The sequence below is a fragment of the Crocuta crocuta genome, unplaced genomic scaffold (genome assembly GCF_008692635.1).
Source record: "Crocuta crocuta isolate KB4526 unplaced genomic scaffold, BGI_CrCroc_1.0 scaffold266, whole genome shotgun sequence".
NCBI classification, from domain to species: Eukaryota; Metazoa; Chordata; class Mammalia; order Carnivora; family Hyaenidae; genus Crocuta; species Crocuta crocuta.
In genome coordinates, this window is record NW_027531005.1 from 842,961 (window position 1) to 863,948 (window position 20,988).

Sequence of the window (20,988 nt, forward strand, 5' to 3'; positions counted from 1 at the left end):
AGTGGCAAAGTTCTATCCTAAGGCAAGGACTTTTGACCTCAAAGAGCAGGGGAGAGAGGACAGAGGGTAACTGTAAGAAAGGAGGGGCCATAGCATTCATTCAATTTCCTAAAGGCTCTGTCGTCATAAAAATACTAAACATCATAGTCTTAAGGAAGTTCTGAACTCCAAGTGAGGAAAGGTAATAAATACTTAGCTGTAACTGGATTACTGGGGACATTGACCAAACAGTACAGAATTTGTTAAATTTAATAGTTTCACAGCATTCTGCTCTCAGTCAGGTGTCCAGTATTAACTTACATGCTGTGCTACAAAATGGTCACACATATGCTAATTTAGTCTACTCTTTGTCAAGTGGTTTTTGAGGACACTGGTTTCTTGTGACAGAACAGTACGTGCTTATGCCTTAGAACTCAGGTACAGCAACACGTAGGTATCTCGTAGATCAAAGGAAGCAAACTACTTGTTTCTCTTCCCCTGAAAAAAGTCCTAAAAAAGTTGTCTGCAGGAGTCAGATGACTATTTCATTTGGAAATATTATAAAGAATGCTATCTCAATCTGAATGTGTATTCAAATGAACTGAATGTGTAGTAGAGGCCTGTAAGAAGTGCTGGATCTCCTAAGTATCTCCACCAAGCTACACTTCTTAAAAGCATATAAAAGGTTTGCTATTACAGACAAGAAATCTGAAACTTTTAAAAGTATATACATATTTGTAAATGTTTTTATTTCATATTAAAGCTATTTAGGAGAGTAGATAAGGCAAATTTTGAAAAAAAATCTGGGAAAACTTAGCGAAAGGAAGATTCCTTCCTTTCCATGTAGAAAAATACAAACACCGAGTAAACTGACCTACTCTGGCTGGACCGTGGATGTTGAGCCCTTCATATCACAAAGCCCGTTGAAACTTTTTTAATGACCGTTGTTCCTAACCTCTTGTCCCTGCTTTGCCTTAAACTTCTAGAAGCTATCCTTAAAGTGAAGTAGTATTAGCAGCCCACCAGAAGAAGTTTACTCTCTGGACCCCATAAGTGATGAAAATAACAATATTCCTAGAATATTGATAAATCAAACCAAAGATGTAATACTTGCCTTGTGTTACAGTACACTTACTGAAGGGTGCCTGGGTGGCTCATTTGGTTCAAAGATACCATGAAAGATTGTTTTTATGGGTAAGGTAAATGAATATTGAAGAAATTTAAGTGATGTGCCCAGGGTAACCAGGATAGTAAATGTCAGAGCCAAGATTTGTCTCTAGATCTGTTGGATTCCTTAAACCACTCATTCCATTACATGAATATGACTGTTTTTGAAAGACTGAGGGAATAGAGAAATGGAGTTTCAATTTGTGTGACCTAGTGTAAACCTGTTGTCAAAAGAGAAAGTTTTAGAACCATAGTGACTACACAGCTCATGCCATGTGAATCACAGCCATTATTAGATCTCATGAACTTGTCTTTTTTGTTCACTTCTGTACATTTCTACCATGTAGAGTAATGTCTAGCTCTCAGTGGGAACTTCTAAAGATGTGTTGAATAAATGACCAAATAAATGGCTAATGAATGAAAAAAATCTTTAAAGCTTGAAGGTCTTAGAAAAGACCTAGAGCTGTGCATGTGATGCTAGGAGTTTATATAGAAAGAGCTTCCAGCTATTCTCTATCCAGAAGATGAAATCAAGACCAGATTAAGGAGTATCAGCCTGAGCTGAAAGTCATTGGCAAGATTTGGAGTCAAAATGGCAGGAAAAGAAGAGTATCCAAATTTTGAACAGGATGGAAAGTGTTAACAGAGACAGAAACTGGTTCACTTTCATCTTGGCATTAGCAAACTGGCAGAAAAGGGGTCTGAATTGGGCCGGGGTGCTGTGACTACTGTCTTGAGATTTAACTCTTGTCACCCAGTACATTAGGGATGTTCTGTATGCTTAAATGCTTTTAACTGCTTCTAAGGTATAATACAAAAAGATAAGGAGATCAAATAGACCAGACCACTTTGAGTTAATCATGTAAATAATCATTTCAAGCTTCATAATTAAAAAATAGTTTAAGTCATTATAAGACTTCTTTACCTTTGACATAGAACATTGCTCATTATTTCTTTTATAATTTGTTATTCAAGAAAAAAACGGCACATTATTACACGGTATCTTCAAACCAGGTATTAGTTTGCCGGTTTTGCTTAAAATGAAAGATGAATTGAGCACCTGTTTTGATTCCTAGACTTTTACTCAAATATTAAGACTTACTTTTTAAAATAAGCTTGGAGATTTCTGCAGTTAGTCCTTAAAGTAGTTGTTCTTAATTCTTGTTCATTCTAATACTCCTTTTTATAAGAGTATATTTTGAACAGGTTTGTGATTAATTACTTAAAAAAAATTTTTTTTTAATGTTTATTTTTGAAAGAGAAAGAGCACGAATGGAGGAGGGGCAGAGAAGGAGAGAGACACAGAATCTGAAGCAGGCTCCAGGCTCTGAGCAAATGTTCAGCACAGAGCCCAACGCAGGGCTCAAACTCATGAACTGCGAGATTATGACCTGAGCTGAAGTCAGATGCTGAACTGACTAAGCCACCCAGGCGCCTCTGAATAATGATTCTTAAGGAAATAATGGAGTGTGTGTGTGTGTGTGTGTGTGTGTGTGTGTGTGTGTGTGTGTACATATAAATACTGGGTTTTTTCCTAAAAACTGTTAAATGAACTCATTGATTTTTATAAAACTAGAAAAACAGACCTTTGAATTTGAAATTATAAATGTTTTCAAAGTCTTATGTGAAATAAAATACTTTTTTTAAGTTAGTTTATTTTGAGAGAGGCAGAGAGAGAGTGAGTGGGGGAGGGACAGGGAAGGAGAGAGACAGAGAGTCCCATGCAGGCTCTGTGCTGTCAGCATGGACCCGGACGTGCAGGGCTTAATCTCAGACACCCTTGGGATCATGACCTGAACTGAAATCAAGAGTTGGTTACTTAACTGACAGAGCCACCAGGCGCTTGGTGCCAGAGTTTTTAAAGCCACGTAATTTTATATTGATTGAACTAGCCATTTCACAAAAGCTGTGGTTTTCCACAGTTTTGGGTCTATCCACAAGTCATACTCTTACCTTTAATATGGTAATTTAATATTTTAACCTTTATTTTCAAAGTAGTAATTCCAATATTAAGCTCTTCTTTGTTTCATTGGCAATTTAGGACATTCACTATTGGTTTGGTTGTGTGTTCTTTTGGTTTGTTCTTTTGTTTTCTTTGTCCTAATTTGTGTTTGTATGAAAGCTTTTGGTATTAATTTTTAGTTATTGCATTGGGATTAGAGATTGGGCTCTATATGGTTTTAAACTTCGGAATGTATTGAGGTTTTCTTTGGTCTGTTATAATCAGGTTTTGTTCATCAGTGAAAGTTAAACGTGTAGTTTCCATAAAGCACCAAGTTTGCTATATGTTACTTCAGTCGTAGTGATGATTGATCATGCCTGTCATCGCCTCGCCTGCCGAAGATGGGCTTATGTCACTCCCGTGCTGTTTTTGTCCGTTGTTTCCTTGTATTCTTCAGGTAGATTCACGACTAGCAGACATTTCTAAAATGTTAAATGGACCTCTTCTTCGCATATACTTTTCTTTGTCTTGAATTCAACTTTGTCATATATTAATATTTTATTAATTTTTTAGAATATGTGCCTGATACATTTTTGCCCATTCGTTTATATTTTTCACACTTTCTCATATTTTGGCTTTCGACGTGTCTCTCAAGTAGCCACTTGCTTCTATTTGGATTTTTGTTTGCCTTTCTTTTTGTTAATGTTAGCTAACAAAATCCAAGATTCATTCTTTATCTTTAAAGAATCTGAGCTAGTTGCCTTTTTTATGGAGCAAAATCCTGCAGATTACAAATCTGATTATTCAGACTTGGGTATTTGGCACATATTTTCTTGAAAATGAAGTTAGCCTGTCTGTTCAAGGAAAACAGCTAATAGTTTTTATAGCCAGTGGTAAAATTCAAGCCTTAAAAGAAAATTCAAATTTTGGAACATTCTGCTGTCTTGTGCTTGACAGCTTCCCAATACTTCGACTTTATTGATGAGACTGGAAGTGTTATCAATGAATGTGATCGTTTTGATACTGAAGAAAGAAATGTGTCAGCGTTTGGAAGATTTGTATCACTCAGTAAACCAATATTTTCTAAATGACCAATGCATGACATTACAAAATCATGCATATCTAAAAGATCCATTCAAATTGTAAATAACTAATGGATTTAAGAGTATGAAGTTCATTGATGAAGTGTCAGATTCCACATCGTAAATAATTTTTAACAAACTACATCTTGTTGAGTTTCGGGGTAGTGTCAGAGAAAAGCCATAATTAACTGAAAAGGTTGTTAAAAGTCTGCTAAATTTTTAATTTGTTAAACCACATATCCATGAGAGGCCAAATTTTCTTCATATATTTTAGCCAAAACAATATGTCAAAACAAACTGAATATGGAAGCAGATAAGAGAGGGCAGCTGCCCTCTGTTAGAACAAACATTAAAAAGATTTGCAAAGAAAAAAAGAAAAGAAAAAAGAAAAAGTAATACAGTGTCACCCTTCACTTTTTGGGGGGAGGAGAGGAGGAATATAGTTATTTTTTATTTTTAAAAATCTCATTTTTGTTAACGTGCAATGTGCTTCTTTTCGTTATTTCTGAATGAATTAATAAATGAAAGGTTTTCTACTTTGATTTCTAACTTGATACGTAACCATAGATATAACCATTATAAACAAAACCACTTTGGGATGCTGAGACTGAAGTGCCAGAAACCTCACTGCACTAGAAGCCTTAAGGTGCTGCTTACTTCCTCCTCTGACCCTCATGGGAACACCAGTGGTCTATTTTCTGATTTGCTGGTACCCAAGACTGCCTTTGCCTTCACATGAGTGTTGATTTGCTTGGTGTGGAATGCATGAGTCATAATTTATTCTCTCAACAGCAGATCAGAGATTCTCACCCTTCTGCCTACCTTCAACATGTTTAAAGGACACTTCATACATCTCCCATTAGTGTTGGTGTCAGTAACTCTCCTCAGAGGCTTATACCTGGTCCCCAGGTCTTCTCTGGATGTCATTACTATAGTTTTTTCTCTTGTCCTCCAGAATCCAGTGTTGTAGAGAGAGACCAGGCTAATTTAATTTTATTTGGAGTTAATGTATTTTTTTACTTTTTTTGTTTTTGTTTTTCTCCTTGTAAAACAGAAATTGCAAAACTATATTACTGGGCAGGGGGAGTGGAGCGGGGGTGTTCTATTGAATTTTGTCCATAATACAGTGAGCTTTTACCATCTGTGGATCTCTGGGCTCAGATTTATTTATTTATTTATTTTTGAGCCCAAAAGAGTTTGCTGTTATAACTATTTCACTTCCCTTTGTTCTGACTATATATCATTGATAGATTTTTACTTTACTGTTGTATCATTTTAATCACTTTCATTTATCACCTCAGTATTCTGGGAGAATTTTTTAAGCTTACAGTTTTCTTAATTTAGAGTTGGTAGGGCTGTCCAGCTCTCCTGACTTTAGTGCAGATTTTAGTCTTGCAACTGCAGTTTTAATTCTCCTGCTATATTTCACTTTCTCAGCCAGCTTCCTGTTTCCATCATCCTGGATCTCATTTTGTTCACTTTGCATATGTTTGTTTGTTTTCTTCCTAAGATACTTTTTTCATAGAAACCGTGTCTTTTGGATTCCATCTCGATCACAGATAATGATTTTTCTTTTGCTATAGTTTTCTTGTAGTTTTCATACCTCTGACTCCCCCCCCCCCATATTGTTTTTCTTCTGTTACTTACCCTTTAAAGGGGAAGTCTGTCCAGACTGAGGCTGTGCAGACACATGGGATGTGAGGATTGCTCCTGACCACCACATATCACCTGATAGGATTCTAGTTTCTCATGGCTCTGATGGCCTGATGGGATATCTTCTATATTCTCATTGCCTAGTTCTAAAACACTACTTGAAAAATTCTAACTTTAGGCAGGGATGTGCCTTAAGTCTCTCTGTGACTCTGTCTCCACATAAAGTGGTTGATCCTTCATGGGTAGAGAAATAGTGGATCACTTGTTTTCCTCTAACAGAAGCAGATTCTGCCACTAAGAAGAGACCGTGGGGGAGAAGAAACTTTTAATAAACCTTTTCCCAAAGAGAATAAATGACTGCACAAGATAGTGATTTTTTTTCTCTCTCGTAAAAGAAATCAAGAAGCAGGCAGTCCACACCTGGTGCAGTAGCTCCGTGGCCATGATATACTCAAGCTCCTTTTCCCATAAAGTACTTAAGCTCCTCCATCCTCAGTCACTTCTGTCTTCAGAATCACCTCATGGTCCAAAATGGCTGCTAGAATTTCAGCCACCATTCTCTCGTTCAAACAGGAATAAGGGGAGAAATATATCTTCCAGTAAGTCTTTGAGACGCCATTCAACTTGTGTTCTCACTTATTGGCTACTCCTAGGCACTGAGTTGCTGGGAAATGTGTGGTAGCTGGGCACATTGCCAGCTTAATAAGGTCAGAATTTGTTGATCAAGAAGGATAGAATGGTGATGGAATAGGTAGTATCTCTGCCGCAGTGACATTACAGTATGGTAACGTGGAAGTAAATCACAAGGGCATGCTTCAGTAACATTGCAGTTCAGGGAGTTGGCCAATACACTTGGTTTTCTGAGCTCTTTTGAGTTGCCTTTCTCTGTTTTCACAGAAGTTGAGGCAGGCACATCAGGAGTGTGTCCCCAAGAATATATTATTACTTACACTGGAGGTCAGTTTGCTTTCCTTTTTAAGTTTGTGGACACAACTTAGATGAAGTGAGAACTTCCAGACATTTAGTATTAGCATTAGGGTTTAATGTGTCCCTGTTGGTTTTAATTTGCTATTTTCATTGCAGTGTGGTAACAATGAGTTACCAGAATGGGGTAGCGATGCCAAAGAAAGAAAATGTGGAATATTCTGATTTAATTTAATGTGAGCAGGTCTTAGTTTCAGTGAACTTCACCATTTTATGTTCTCCAACTTCAGCATAATATAATTCTGTACTACACATTCTAGTATTTTGACCCAGTCATATTTTAGTTTTTGTCGTAAAGTCAGGCATAGGCAATGACTGTTAGTGTTTTTCTAAAGCACATAAGCAACCTGTAAGTTACCCTTCCCCTTTTCACCAAGGCATAGTGGTAAGGCTTCCTCTTCCCCCCTCCCCCATTTTGTGACCCAGTTTCAGAGATGTTAAAATACAGGGAAATGTGTGCTTTCAAATTGATGGAATAAGATATTGTTATGTTCTATAAAATAAGATCTTTAATGGTATAGGGTATTTGGTGTTAATCTACATGTCCAGAATTAGGAGAATATTTAGGTAAACTGGGTCACATCTGCTTGACAGAATCTTATGTAGCTTTTAAGAAACATAGCAAGATATATGATAAATAACAAGTAGTGCGATTATACTAAGTAACTACTTTCACAGGAAAAAAGTAAACCGGAGTACAGCAAGGTAGTAACAATGGTTGTATTTTAGATGGCAGGACTCACTACCAGAAGAAAGATCTCTTATTTTTCCAAATTTCCAAATTTAAATTTTATTTAATGAACATTATTTTTAAGTGTATTTGTGGGTTGTCATGGGATTGTTTGTAACACTTATGAAGGGATCAATTAGAAATAAATCCTGCTCTGCTAATTTCCATTTTTTTTTGTAGTTCCTGTCAGATTAAGGAAGTCTCAAACATTCCATTGAAATTTCTATGTTTTAATGTTATGCTTGGATGAATGATGGTAAAGGATGGCTGGATAAGAGTGTAATGAATTAGATTCAAGACTATTTGAATGGTGGTGGTATCAGCAGGAAGTTTCCTGAATACTGGTGGGGCTCATTCCTCAGGCTTTTCTCATTTTCTAATAAATGTCTTAGGGGCACATGATGAAGATAGGTGAGGTACAAGATGGAGGGTGGGAATCAGAACTAACAAACTCCTTTTAGTAAGAATCTAGAAAGAACTTGGCAGTCTGGAAAAATAAGGTGACTATTAAAAGATGAAATTTAAGAGCAATTAATAGAATGTCCCTACATGTATACTTAGAAAATCAGTAACTGAAGGTCAGGATTATATAAAAAAATTTCACTTTAGTTATAATGTGATATAGCCCACGTGTCCCCGAGGGGTAGAATTAGAACTGGTAAACAGTGGATTTGCCAGCATTTTAGTAGGAATGAGCTGATCAGTAAGATCTTGAGTTGCCTTTCATTAGGTTCGATTGTAGGTTGGCCATACACAGGCAAGGATTCAAATACAAAGTGAATGGTTGGGTTGGATGACCTTCAGAGTCCTTTCCAACACTGAGACTCTGACTTTTAGATGGACTAATAATAATTTTAAAACACCTCTTTGTAGAGTGATAGTTGTTATGGTAAGCAGCAGGTTCCATGTGATGAAGGTGGTATAAATGACTGCACTAATTCATTAAAATGAACTGTTAGGCACAAGTTGACCATAGATATTATAGGCAGTATATATAAATAAGGCATTGTCCTTTTTTTTAATGGAGTTTTCATTGAAGTATATACATAATAAATATGTAATTGAAGAAAGGTAAATGTAGTAAGAGACATCAACAAGAACTTTGAGGATTAAAAGCAGGGAATTATATATCAGAAGTATCAAGGAGAAAAGAGTATCAGGTAAAAGTTTTACAAGAGAAAAATAGGTCTTGGAGAGCAAGTGGAATTTCAGCATATCACGACATGAATGGAAGTGGGGTAATCATGCCAAAGAAAAGCAGCAACATGAAGTTTCCCAAAAGTGGGAAAGCACTGCTGTGTTGGGAGCAGTGTATATAAGAGGTAAAACAACCAGAATGGCAAGTTGGTGTTGAATGGAAAATGACTTGAGTGTCATGCTAAGGATTTTCTGTTCAGCAAAAGGGAATAGTCGAAATGTTTTGAGTGAAGGAGTGGCATGATCGGTCTTACTTTTTAGGAACATTGATTTACTTGATTCACGTTTGTTGAATTGTTGATTGTGGAGACATTGGGTAGAAAGCTATTCAAGTCACAACTATTGAGGCCTCTATTAATAAAAGCATTTGGCATTATTGAGTGCTCACTGTGTGCCAGGAACTTTACATTATTTCAACGAAGACTCACAAATGTCATGTGACCCGTACTTTTCCAAAGTAACACCTCCTAGATTTCTGGAAGGAAATTCCTGTGGGAATATATATACACAATACACAAGAAAAGGTATAAACAAAGGAGTAAGTTTTCTAAGAAAAAAGAAAGGATGATATCCAAAACATAGGTGAGAGATTGGCTTTCAATAGGAGGAGAGGATTTGTCAGCTCTAGGAAGGTGAAATGGAGAGAAGTTCCTGAGAGTGCCTGTCTGAAGGCAGTCTTCTGTGTGCAGAGGTTATGATGAAGTTATCTGCTGAGAATGAAAGGGAGAGAGGAGATGGGGAAATCTAAGATCTATAAAAAGTGAAAGAAACTTAAAATAATCTCTGTGGAAAGTGGAAAAGCAAGAGGAAAAGGAAAACATGGTAAGATTGCCTTGTAATGCGAAGGGACCCCTTGAGATTGTACATCTTTCTCTAACCCCAGAATCTGGGAGACAAAATTAGTGTTAGACTTTTCTCCTTAGCTGGTAATGTTTCATTAAGTTAGAATCAAGATTACAGAATAGGTGCTAACTTCCTCTCTGGTGATGTGACTAATAATGCCTAATGTATGGGCAGAGGGTAGGGAGAAAGTAACTAGATAGAGCACTATCATCCTTCCCTATTTTACAATCACCACTGCAAGTACCACCTATCAAGACTGTTGAAAACCTGGGAAGTTGTCATTCAAATCCCCTACATCAGCAAACACCATTGATCTCAGGTTACTGCTGCTACTACCTAGATAACTAATGTATTATCCATGTCTGCTTGAAATGGAAGGTGTCGTATATGGCTTGCTTCCAAATCTATTACTTGAACAACCTCACCATTTCTTCAACCAAAGGCTTTATCATATCAGTGTTTACTGTATATTAGAAACTATACTAGGCATTGGAGATACAAAAGTAAATAATAGAGATGTGGTACCTGACCTGTGTTCAAGAGGATAGAGACACAAACAGTTTGAGTAGAATGTGATCAGTGTTAGGACACAGGGAGATGCAAGGTGCTTTGGGCACACCTGTGAGCTCACATTACTCCAAGTTGAGAAGGTTAGTGATACGTTCCATGGGAAGGTTTATTAAAACCGGCTTCTAAAGGATTAGTAGGAGTTAACAAAGGAAAGGAGGAGGTGTGGGCAGGGTGTGTGCTGTGAGAATTGAAGTTGGAAGGGTAGTCACCAGATAGATCAGTCCAGACCTTCTGAACTGTGTTGTTCAGAGCAATGAATAGTCATCAGAGGACTTTTTCAAAGGTAGTGCTGTGGGGCGCCTGGGTGGCTCAGTCGGTTGTGTCTGACTTCGGCTTAGGTCATGCTTTCACAGTTTGTGGGTTCGAGCCCTGCATTGGGCTCTGTGCTGAACATTTGCTCAGAGCCTGGAGCCTGCTTCGTATTCTATGTCGCCTTCTCTCTGCCCTTCCTCCACTCGTGCTCTCTGTCTCTCAAAAATAAATGTAAAAAAATTTTTAAAAAGTAATGCTGTGATCGTATTTTGTGTTTAGCAGGTTCCTTGCAGTTGTAAAGAATGGAGTAGGCAAAATAGTGATAGAAGTTGGGATACTGATGAGGTTTTTCCCAGCAATTCAGACAATTGTTTTGATCTCTGAAGCCAGTTAGGGGTCACATTGATCCTCTCTCAGCCCACTTTAAAACTTCTTGTTCCATATAGTTAGTTGAGGTATAGGATATAGAAGGCAAGAGCTTTTCAGACTTCAGCACTAATATGGAAGGAACTTAACTTCAAATAGCTTTTGCTCTTTACTGAAGATTGATAGTCACCTCTGGACCCATCCTACCTCAAATACTGCTTTATTAGCATCCCATTTTGTAAGAATAGAGCCACAGAGGTTTGATTTCAGGAAAATCTGTTGTTGAGGTATAATTGACGTACAACAAACTACAGATATTAAAGTGTACAATTTGATAAGTTTTGACATAAGTATATATCTGTGAAATCATCACCACAATCAAGGTAATGAACACATCCATCACTCTTACTGCCCCTTCGTAGACCCTTGCTCCTATTGTTCTTCTCTTCCCTTCCCCCCAGGCAGCCACTGACCCACTTTTTTTCCACTGTGCATTCGTGGTGAAAGTTTGCATATTTTATAATTTTATGCCAATACTGTACTTTTTTGATTACTTCGGTTTTTAATAATTCTTGAAATCAGGGAGTACTAGCCCTCCATCTTATTCTTTTTCAAAGTGATTTTGGCCAGTCTAGATTCTTTGCATTTCCAGATGAAATTTAGTGTCACTTTGTCAGTTTCTTTAAAAAACCTGCTGTGGTTTTGACTGGTATTGCATTGAATCTACACATCAATTTGGAGAGAATCAACATCTTTCTGGTATTGAGTCTTCTACCCACAGACCTGGTATCTCTCTTCATTTCTTTAGGTCCTCTATAATTTCAACAATTTTAGTAGTTTTTGGTGTGTAAGTATTTCACATTTTTGTTAGTTTATCACAAGTGTTTCATCTTTGGATGCTACTATAAATAATACTGATTTTAATTTTGCAATTAGTCATTAATAATATATAAAAATGCAGTTGATTTTGTATATTGGTTGTTTTGTCCTGCAGCACTCCTAAAGTTACTTACTAGTTTTAGTAGCCTCTTGAGAGATTTCATAGAATTTTCTACATAGTCAATCATGTCACCTACAGACAAAGACAGTATTACTTCTTTTTTCTAAAATGGATGCTTCTCATTTTTTGGAAGAATTGGTATTACTCTTTTTCCTTAAATGTTTGGTAGAATTTACCAGTGTAGCCCTCTAATGCCTGGGAGTTACTTTGTGGGAAGGTAATCAGTAAAGTCTGATATTAGCACTTTGTTTTCACTGTTTATTTTTCTGATCACTCTGGCTAGAGATTTATCAATTGTATTGATCTCAGAGAATTAGCTTTTGATTTCTCTTCTTTTTCTGTTTTCCATTTCATTGGTTCCTGCTCTTTTTTCTTCCCTCTGGCTTACTTTGAATTTAATTTGCTTTTTTAAAAATAAACTTCATTTTTTTGAGCATTTTTAGGTTCACAGCAAAATTGAGCAAAAGATAGAGATTTCCCTATACCTTTTGTTTTCACCTTAGGTTTTTTTTTTCTTGTTAAAGTTTTTATTTAAATTCCAGTTAACATCCAGTATAATATTAGTTTCAGGTGTAGAATTTAGTGATTCACCACTTCCATACAGCACCTGTTACTCAGCACAATGTGCCCTTCTTAATCCCCATCAGCTCTTTCCCCCATCCCCTACCTACCTCCCCGCTGGTAACCATCAGTTTGTTCTCTGTGATTAAGTGAAGGGTCTGTTTCTTGGTTTGCCCCTCTCTCTCTTTTCTACCTATGTTCATTCATTTTGTTTTTTAAATTCCACATATAAGTGAAATCATCTGGTATTTGTCTTTCTCTGACTTATTTCACTTAGCATAATACTCTGTCGTTTCTTAAGGTGAAAGTACAAAACTCATCATTTTAAGGCCTTCCTGCTTTTCCAGTACAGGTCTCTCATTACTATAAATTCCTCTATAAGTACAGCTTTTGCTAAGGCTCCGCAGAAGAGGATCCTTTCTTTCCTGTCAGTCATACAGAGCCTTTCTGGTGATGTCGTTTTTTGTCTGCTAAAATAAGAACTGTAAAGGCAGTGTCTGTAGCCATAAAGGAGAAAGTTTAAACTCACAACTCCATTTCATATGCTTTTTCCAGGCTCATACCGAGTGAGGAGGGAAGATGTCACTTATTTTGATTTGGGAAAGTATCTTTGACAAAGCCCTCTTACTCATTACTTACTACAAGTAATACTTAGCTTTTCTCACTGTAAAGACCTATCCAGTTAACACTCTGTTTAATAATGGAGGGGATATATTGTAATCTAAGGGAAACTAGTTTCGAGAATTGTTTAAGCAGTATCTCTTTTGCCAAAGGCTTCCATTTGTGCAGTTGTGGATAAATGCTAAGGTGGAATGCCAAATGGCCTGGACTATTTAAATTTCAGCCGTTCTGCAGAACCTGCCTTAACTCAGTTTTGGAATAGTCTTTTAGTGCCAGTATAAACCAACATCCGGGATCCACAGATATAAAAGTTAACCTCATTAAACATTTGACCACGGGTCAGGACCTAGGTTAAATATTTTGCATGGATTATCTTAATGATGCAGTAAAACCTTATGAAGTTGAAGCGTTTTTATTCCCATTTGACAGATAAGGAAACAGATTTGGAAAGTAACCAGTCTAAGTGCTACAATTAAGTAGTAGAGTTGGAGCTCCAGCCGGGCCTTCCAGGACAGTAAGCAAGTTGTACACCTTTCTCCTGCACCTCTGTTTGAAGAAGTGGCTTGTAGTGGCCATGAAATGATAGGGTTCTGAGCTACTTGATTCAGAATAGGACTTGATGAGTTAACCAAACCAAGATAACTGAATAATATAGTAGTTGAGAAAATAAACTTCTTCAGGCATTTTGCTACTCTCAAATCTGAACTTTCCTTAAGAAAGAAGGGGCAAATACTGCATTGGGGGCAATGTGGTGGTATAGAAAGAGAAGTTTAGATCTCACTCATTACTAAGCTGCATTAAACAGTTGGTTAACCTCTTTTCACTTCAGACTTTTCATTTATGAAGTGGAGATTTTCTCCTTTTAGGATGGTGTAAAGATTAGAGATTGTGTGTAGCCTAGTGTCAAACCTGTATCCGCTGGTCAGTAAAGAGGCTGGTTGTTATTTGTTACTATTAGAATCTGTTAATTCTCAATGAATGAACACTTTTTTTGAGGCCTTAGTAATAATAAGTTCATTTTCTGACCCAGCCCACTCCCCATCTGTCAGCAAGATTCAATCCTGTTCTTCTAGTGTTTGTATAGCACTGAGTTCCTTTCCTTTGTAGCACTTCTGTTTTGACATGTTTAGTCCTATAATTATCCAGTTAAAGTCTGCCTCCCCACAGTGGATAGTAAGCTCCATGCAGTCAGAAGCTACATCGGATTTTTTTCGCCTTAGTCTTCTCCGTGCACAGTGCTTGCCAGATAGCAGGGCGTCAGCAAATGTTAAATGAAGGAAATGATTCTTAGTAGCAGAACTACCTACCTTGTGATAATGTCTGCTCCCATCAAAGTAGTGATGCTTTCCTTGAAGTAAAGGTGATCTGGGTGAAATCTCAGTATTTGAACTTACCAGTCTTTTTGTGGCCTCATCTTAACATTATGCTGATTGAACCCCTTAGAAATAGAGCACAGTAACATATTTCATTACATTTCGTATCATTGTCTGTTGTTTCTGGTTTGACTGATCATGACTGAATTACTACCATACTACATGTGTGCTGTTGCACAGAATTTAATTTCGACTTCTTGGTTACTTATTTCACTTTGCAGGAAATGTGATTGTTTCATGAAACTCAAGCTTTTAAGAAAGTAAAAAATACTGGGTTATCTCATGTCCCATCTTCCATCTACCATCCATCTAAATATCATTTTCATTTGGCTTCTCTTCTAAGGGAGAAGATGTCAACCGGACACTAGAAGGTGGAAGGAAGCCTCTTCATTATGCAGCAGACTGTGGGCAGCTTGAAATCCTGGAATTTCTGCTGCTGAAAGGAGCAGATATTAATGTATGTAAAGAACGTTGTCATTCTAGAAAAAAATCCTGTTGTATGCCTTGGTTAATTGTTTTCTGTCATCTTGTAAAACAGAAATATAGTCTGAAATTATACCAAATTTCCTGTAACTTAGAAATATATAGTTGGCATTTTTTTTTATAAGCAGAACAAACAGACTTTCTTAAATTGATAAAAATGAAGCATCCTAACTCACAGTTTTAAGTTCTCCAGCAACTTGAGAGTTAACACTGTCACTATCCATAGGTAGCAAACGGCTATCATGCTATGGAGGATAGGACTCTGCAGTCATAGAATAAATCCAAACTGGAGTTTTGGACAAAGGTTCGTAGGCAAATAGACAAGAGCAGTCATCTCCTGGCTCTTGCCTTTTACAGCTTTGAGGGTTTTGGAAAAATGTTTAGCCATGATAGCAAGTGAGGGGAACTTTACACATTTCAGGGGACACTGTGTCACCTGGCCCCAATGTGGCAGTTTTTCCCTCTTTATTGGCTATTTTCTACCCCCTCTCTTCCCTTCCTGGACCTCATTCGTGTTCCTACAATGTTGTGAGGCCTTGGGACTCGGAGAGGCTAGGTAACTAGTCAGCACAGTGTAAGTGGTAGAGCCATGGTTGGAGCTGAGCGCAAAGCCCTGCGCCCTCTACTGCACTATGCTGATACTCCAGGAGACCCTGCTTGTGGGCTTGGACTTTGGCAGCTCTCTAAGTGGCTGGAAACTTGTACCCTGAAGTGATTTTATATAACAAGGCAAAGAGGTAAACATTGATAGTTCTCTAATTAAATCTGGAAGAAAGGAAGAAATGAAAAATAAAGTGATTTTTTTTTTTTATCTCTTATTTCATAGGCTCCGGATAAACATCATATTACGCCTCTACTGTCTGCCGTCTATGAAGGTCATGTTTCCTGTGTGAAATTGCTTCTGTCAAAGGTGAGGTCAATTGCTAATTGTTTTAAAGTTTTTATTTAAAATTCCAGTTAACATACAGTGTTACATTAGTTTCAGGTGTACAACATAGTGATTCAACGCTTCATATATCACCTCGTGCTCCTCATAACCAGTGCACTCCTTGATAGCCCACCTCCCTTCTGGGAACCATCAATTTATTCTCTATAGTTCAAGAGTCTGTTTCTTGGTTTGTATTTTTCTTTCCCCCCCTTGGTCATTTGTTTCTTAAATTCCACATATGAGTAAAATCATATGGTATTTGTCTTTCTCTGACTCATTTTGCTTAGCATAATACTCTAACTCCATATATGTTGTTGCAAATGGCAAGATTTCATTCTTTTTTATGGCTGAGTAATATTCCATTGTACTTACCACATCTTTCTTATCTATTTGTCAGTCACTTGAGCTGTTTCCAGAATTTGGCTATTGTAGATAATGCTACTATAGACATTGGGGTGCACGTATCCCTTTGAATTAGTGTATTTGACTCTCTGGGTAAAAACCTAGTAGTGCAATTGCTGGATCATAGGCTCATTCCATTTTTAACTTTTTTTAGGAACTTCCATACTGTTTTCCAAAGTGGCCGCACCAGTTTGCATTCCCACCAACAGTACAAAAGGGTTCCCCTTTCTCCACATCTTCACCAATACCTGTTTGTTTCTTGTGTTGTTGATTTTAGCCATTCTGACAGGTATGAGGTGATATCTCATTGGAGTTTTGATTTACATTTCCCTGATAGTCAGTGATGTTGAAGATCTTTTCATATGTCTTTTGGCCATCTGAATGTCATCTTTGGAAGAATGTTCATGTCTTCTGCCCATTTTTAATCAGATTATTTGTTTTTTGGTTTTTAGGTTTTGGAAGTTCTTTATATATTTTGAATACTAACCCTTTTTCAGATAAGTCATTTGCAAATATCTTCTCCCATTCTGTAGGTTGCCTTTTAGTTTGGTTGATGGTTTCCTTCACTGTGAAAAGCTTTTTATTTTGATGAAGTCCCAGTAATTTATTTTACTTTTGCCTAAGGAGATATACACGGAAAGAAGTTGCTATAGCCGATATCAGAGAATTTACTTACCGTGTTCTCTGTAGGATTTTTATGGTTTCAGGTCTCAAATTTAGGTCTTTCATCCCTTTTGAATTTATTTTTGTGTATGGTATAAGAAAGTGGTCAGTTTCATTCTTTTGCATGTTGCTGTCTAGTTTTCCCAACACAATTTGTGAAGAGACTTTTTCCCATTGGATATCCTCTCCAGCTTTGTCAAAAATTAATTGACCATATAGTTGCAAGTTTATTTCTGGGTTTTCTGTTCTGTTCCATTGATCTGTGCATCTGTTTTTGTGCCAGTACCATACTGTTTTAGTTACTACAGCTTTGTACTATAACTTGAAACCCTGAATTGTGATGCCTCCAGCTGCGGTTCACAAAATGTTAGCAGTTCATAATGGATAAGAAGGTTGGGCCAGAATGAATCAACCTCCTTCATCAAGAGCGTCTTGCTATGAAAAAACAAGTTAGCTGAACTAAGCACTATACTTACTGATGTAGAAAATGTTCTGGACTCCTCTAACAGTTTGCAGACCACACTTTAAGTAGCCCTCGTATGAAATGTGTAAGCTCCATTTTCTGTAGTACATGCTGAGTAAGATAATTATTAGAGGCAGTTTGCTGTAAATAAGAGCCCTCCAAGTCATCTGGTGTTGTGATGTGCTTGAGATCCTGGTAAATTTGGAATTTTCTGGTGTTTCTCTTAGATGGAGTCCAAAATCCAGCTCCCACAAACCAGTCAGTTGCAGAATTTCTAGCCATATTAGATGGAACCTACATGTTGGAAGACCAGAAATCTTTGTAAAATAAGGCACCAATGTTAACCCTAAGCTTATCATTTCATGGCATAGTCTGGAAAATGCTCTTTACAGCATTTCATTTGGGATTTTAAAATAAGTCCTATTGAAGGAAGAAAGAAAAATTAAACGAGTAAATTTCTATATAAAGCATTTTGCCACAGTGCGTAACGCATAAATGCTCAATAAATAGTAGCTTTAATTTTAACTAAGACTGAAGAGGATTTTCTGCTTCATAGAGATAGCTTCAGTAAGCTCTAGAAAAAATCAGAAAAGAAGGTTAGCATGTTTGTCTCTTAACACTTTGTTGATAATTTTTTTAATTTACCCATAGCAGCATGTTAAACACAATTACTGAGTTTTCTTTAAGTGTGTGGTTGTTACTGGTTTGGGGTTGGGTTTTTGTTTTGGGGGAGGAGATATATATTAATAGTAATTTTTAGATACTACACTTTGTATTAATAGGAATAATGTGGTTCTCCCAAAGCCAAAACAAATGGAAATACTCTTGGTTACTGTAATGGACCTAGAATCCATTGTAGGATGTGGTCCCCAAGATTTCCAGTCACTGTGCCCTGCTTCTCACAGTCCATCCCTCCCCCACACCCATGACAAGATTTTTTTCAGTACTTTCGAAAACTACTGGAAAATTTCATCCAGTAGGATTCTTCAGTAGGAGAATATTTCTGCTTACTGTAGAGTCAAAACTGGTTGTCACAGGCTGCAAGTATTGATTTACAGTTTGTTAAAGATGTATGTAATTCCAATATTTTATTAGTTAGAACTCTTCATATGGGAGGTAACTAACTCCAGCTCAGATAGGCTTCAACAGTAAAGAGATCTTGATGACTCACTTAACTCTCCCGTTGAGGCATATAGCCTGACCCGGGCTTAAGCCACATTACCAGGATCTGATTTCTCTGCCTCACAGCTCTGTTCCTCAGCATGGACTTAATTTAATGCCCTTGGCCTCAACACACCTGCTAAGTGTATAGTAAAAGAAACAGTAATATTACTACCTTGTGTATTTGAAAACATATTGAAAGTTGCTAAGAGTAAATCTTAAAAGTTCTCATCACACGAAACTCACTCGTGAAGTAGGGTAGATGTTAACTAGACTTACTGTGATATAATCACTCTGTAATCTATGCATGTATCACGTCATTGTTATGTACCTTAAATACAAATGTTATATGTCACTTATACCCCAAAACTAAACTCACAAGTCAGAATAAAAGATAAAACACATTTTTGTCCTCCCCCTTTCACTCTCTTTCCCTGATATTTTTCTATCCAGCTAAGGTTTTGTTCTCTGAAAATAAAAATCTCCATGGGATCCTTTTCAACTTAGGCTCTATCTCATGTTTATTAAATGAGATGCTCCTAGGCACGCTCCTCTTCTTAGCCATATCTCAGGCTCTGTATTTCTTTCTGGGAAGTTTCTCTTTCCTTACAGGACAAACAAAAAGTAATTATTGTCATGCCAGAGAAGTCCCGAAACCATTGTTCTGTATTCCTTATTCCCATAGCCTGAAACTCCAGGTCATTGAGACAGGACTGTAAGATTCCATTGTTAAAGAACCTTCTGGCTTTTCTGTGTGTGTACATGAGGCCCTAATATAGTTTCTTAGAAGGGTCTCTGCAATCATGTACTCTTACGCTAAATTATTGGTTGTAAGTTGAGTTGTTTGACTTTTAACTAGCTTGTTTTTTCTTTACTTGTAACTGTATTACTGTTATTTTGCATTTGAGGCTTGATTTTGGGAGCTAAGTGACATTCAGAGGCGGCTTTGTTGGTGGAAGATCAGTTGTACCCATGCAGAGTTGTTATTTTAGATGAAAGGGATTTTTTACCTTTATGAAAGCAGCATAGGAAAATTTAGTTCTGCCTTTTCAAAATTACTTTTTTATTATTGCCTAAGCTTCTTTAGTGGATACCCTATAGTTTTGTTAGCCAGATATTTTCTTTTTTTTTTTTAAGAAATTGATTGTGCTCTTTCAGAAATCCTTAGCTGCTAAAATAAGGCTATTCCAGTGCTTTTTTTTTTTGGTTATGATCAATGTTTGTATTATGAAACTTGGTTCTGCCTTTTGATAACAGTACTTATGGATTGTTATGAATTTGTTTTTAAAAGTACTTAGTTTGAGAAATTTACCAAATTGGCATTTTTTAATTTATCATCTAACTGGTATATCATTAGTATAGGAAGAAAACAAAGTTAAAAACTCAGTATGGTCACAACTAATGGGGGGGGAAAAAAAAGAAAAATCACTAAAACAAAAGGAGGATTACTAGAATGAAGTCAAATCAATAAATGATAGCATATCACATAGTTAGGACAAGTTTTTGTTTCTCATTTGGTGCAATGGAAGACGAAGTTTACGAAACAAGTGGAAATTTGAAACATTGAATCCTTGATTGTCCATATAGTAAAAGAAAAAACTTTTACAAGGATTAGCTATGAGAAGTGTAACCTGTATATTTCTATACGTAAAAGTTAGTTGGCCTGATTTTTTTTTAACTTTTGAGCTAGAAATTTAAAAAAAAAAAAAAAAAAGGAGAGCTTTTAACACGTGGGACTTCTACTTCAAAATCGAAGCCTGAGCACATGCTGTGGTATGGGGTTCATTAGAGAAGACATCACAACGAATCCTTCAGACACAGAAAGCCAAGGGGACAGCTTCAAAGAAGAAAACGTTCCCCGACATGAGCAAGAGAATGTTATCGCAAAAGGTAGGAGCTGATCCAAGACAGCTCGCAGCCCTGAAGTTGTTAGTACTTTGAGCAACAAACAAGTGAAGACTGGATACACTTCATAAACCCCGAGAGACAAACTGAGATGCAAGAAGGATCATAATCAAGAAATTAGTATGTGAAAAAATCTAAATGAGTATTAAAGTACAAAACAGGTACTAAAGTTAAAAAGAAATAAGCTAGGAAAACAAAATAAGCTAGGGGCGCCTGGGTGGCTCAGTCCATTAAGCATCCTAGTCCGGCTCAGGTCATGATCTCATGGTTCATAGGTTCGAGCCCTGTGTCAGGCCCTGTGCTGACAGCTCAGCCTGGAACCTGGTTTAGATTCTGTGTCTCTGTCTCTCTTTGCCCTTCCCCTGCTCACACGCTCTCTCTCTCTCAAAAATAAATATTTTTAATAAATTTTTCAAAAGCTAAAACTACAGAATTGCTGAATAATAAGATGGAAGGGGGTGATCAAAGGTCCTGGTACTTTAACAACATCCAGAGCACATGAAACACATTATGTAAAACTAGTGAGAAGAGACAAAGGAACGAAGACAGATGGCACAGGTAAAACTGCAGGCTCAAGAAGCATCCTGAGAAATGTAGCAGGAGCAGAGGAGCAAGAAGCCCAAGCAAGCGTGTGAACCACACATCCAGGGTAGAGAAGTGGCC

At 37.1% G+C, this 20,988-nt stretch overlaps 1 protein-coding gene across 1 annotated transcript in view; it reads left to right on the top strand.

Moving 5' to 3' along the window:
• The window catches only part of MTPN (myotrophin), a 54,532-nt gene that overhangs the window by 16,899 nt on the left and 16,645 nt on the right, over positions 1 to 20,988 (top strand). Inside the window, exons 2-3 of the mRNA XM_077770664.1 lie at positions 14,664 to 14,777; positions 15,630 to 15,713. Coding sequence (XP_077626790.1) covers positions 14,664 to 14,777; positions 15,630 to 15,713 — 198 coding nt within the window. The remainder of the gene's footprint in view (positions 1 to 14,663; positions 14,778 to 15,629; positions 15,714 to 20,988) is intronic.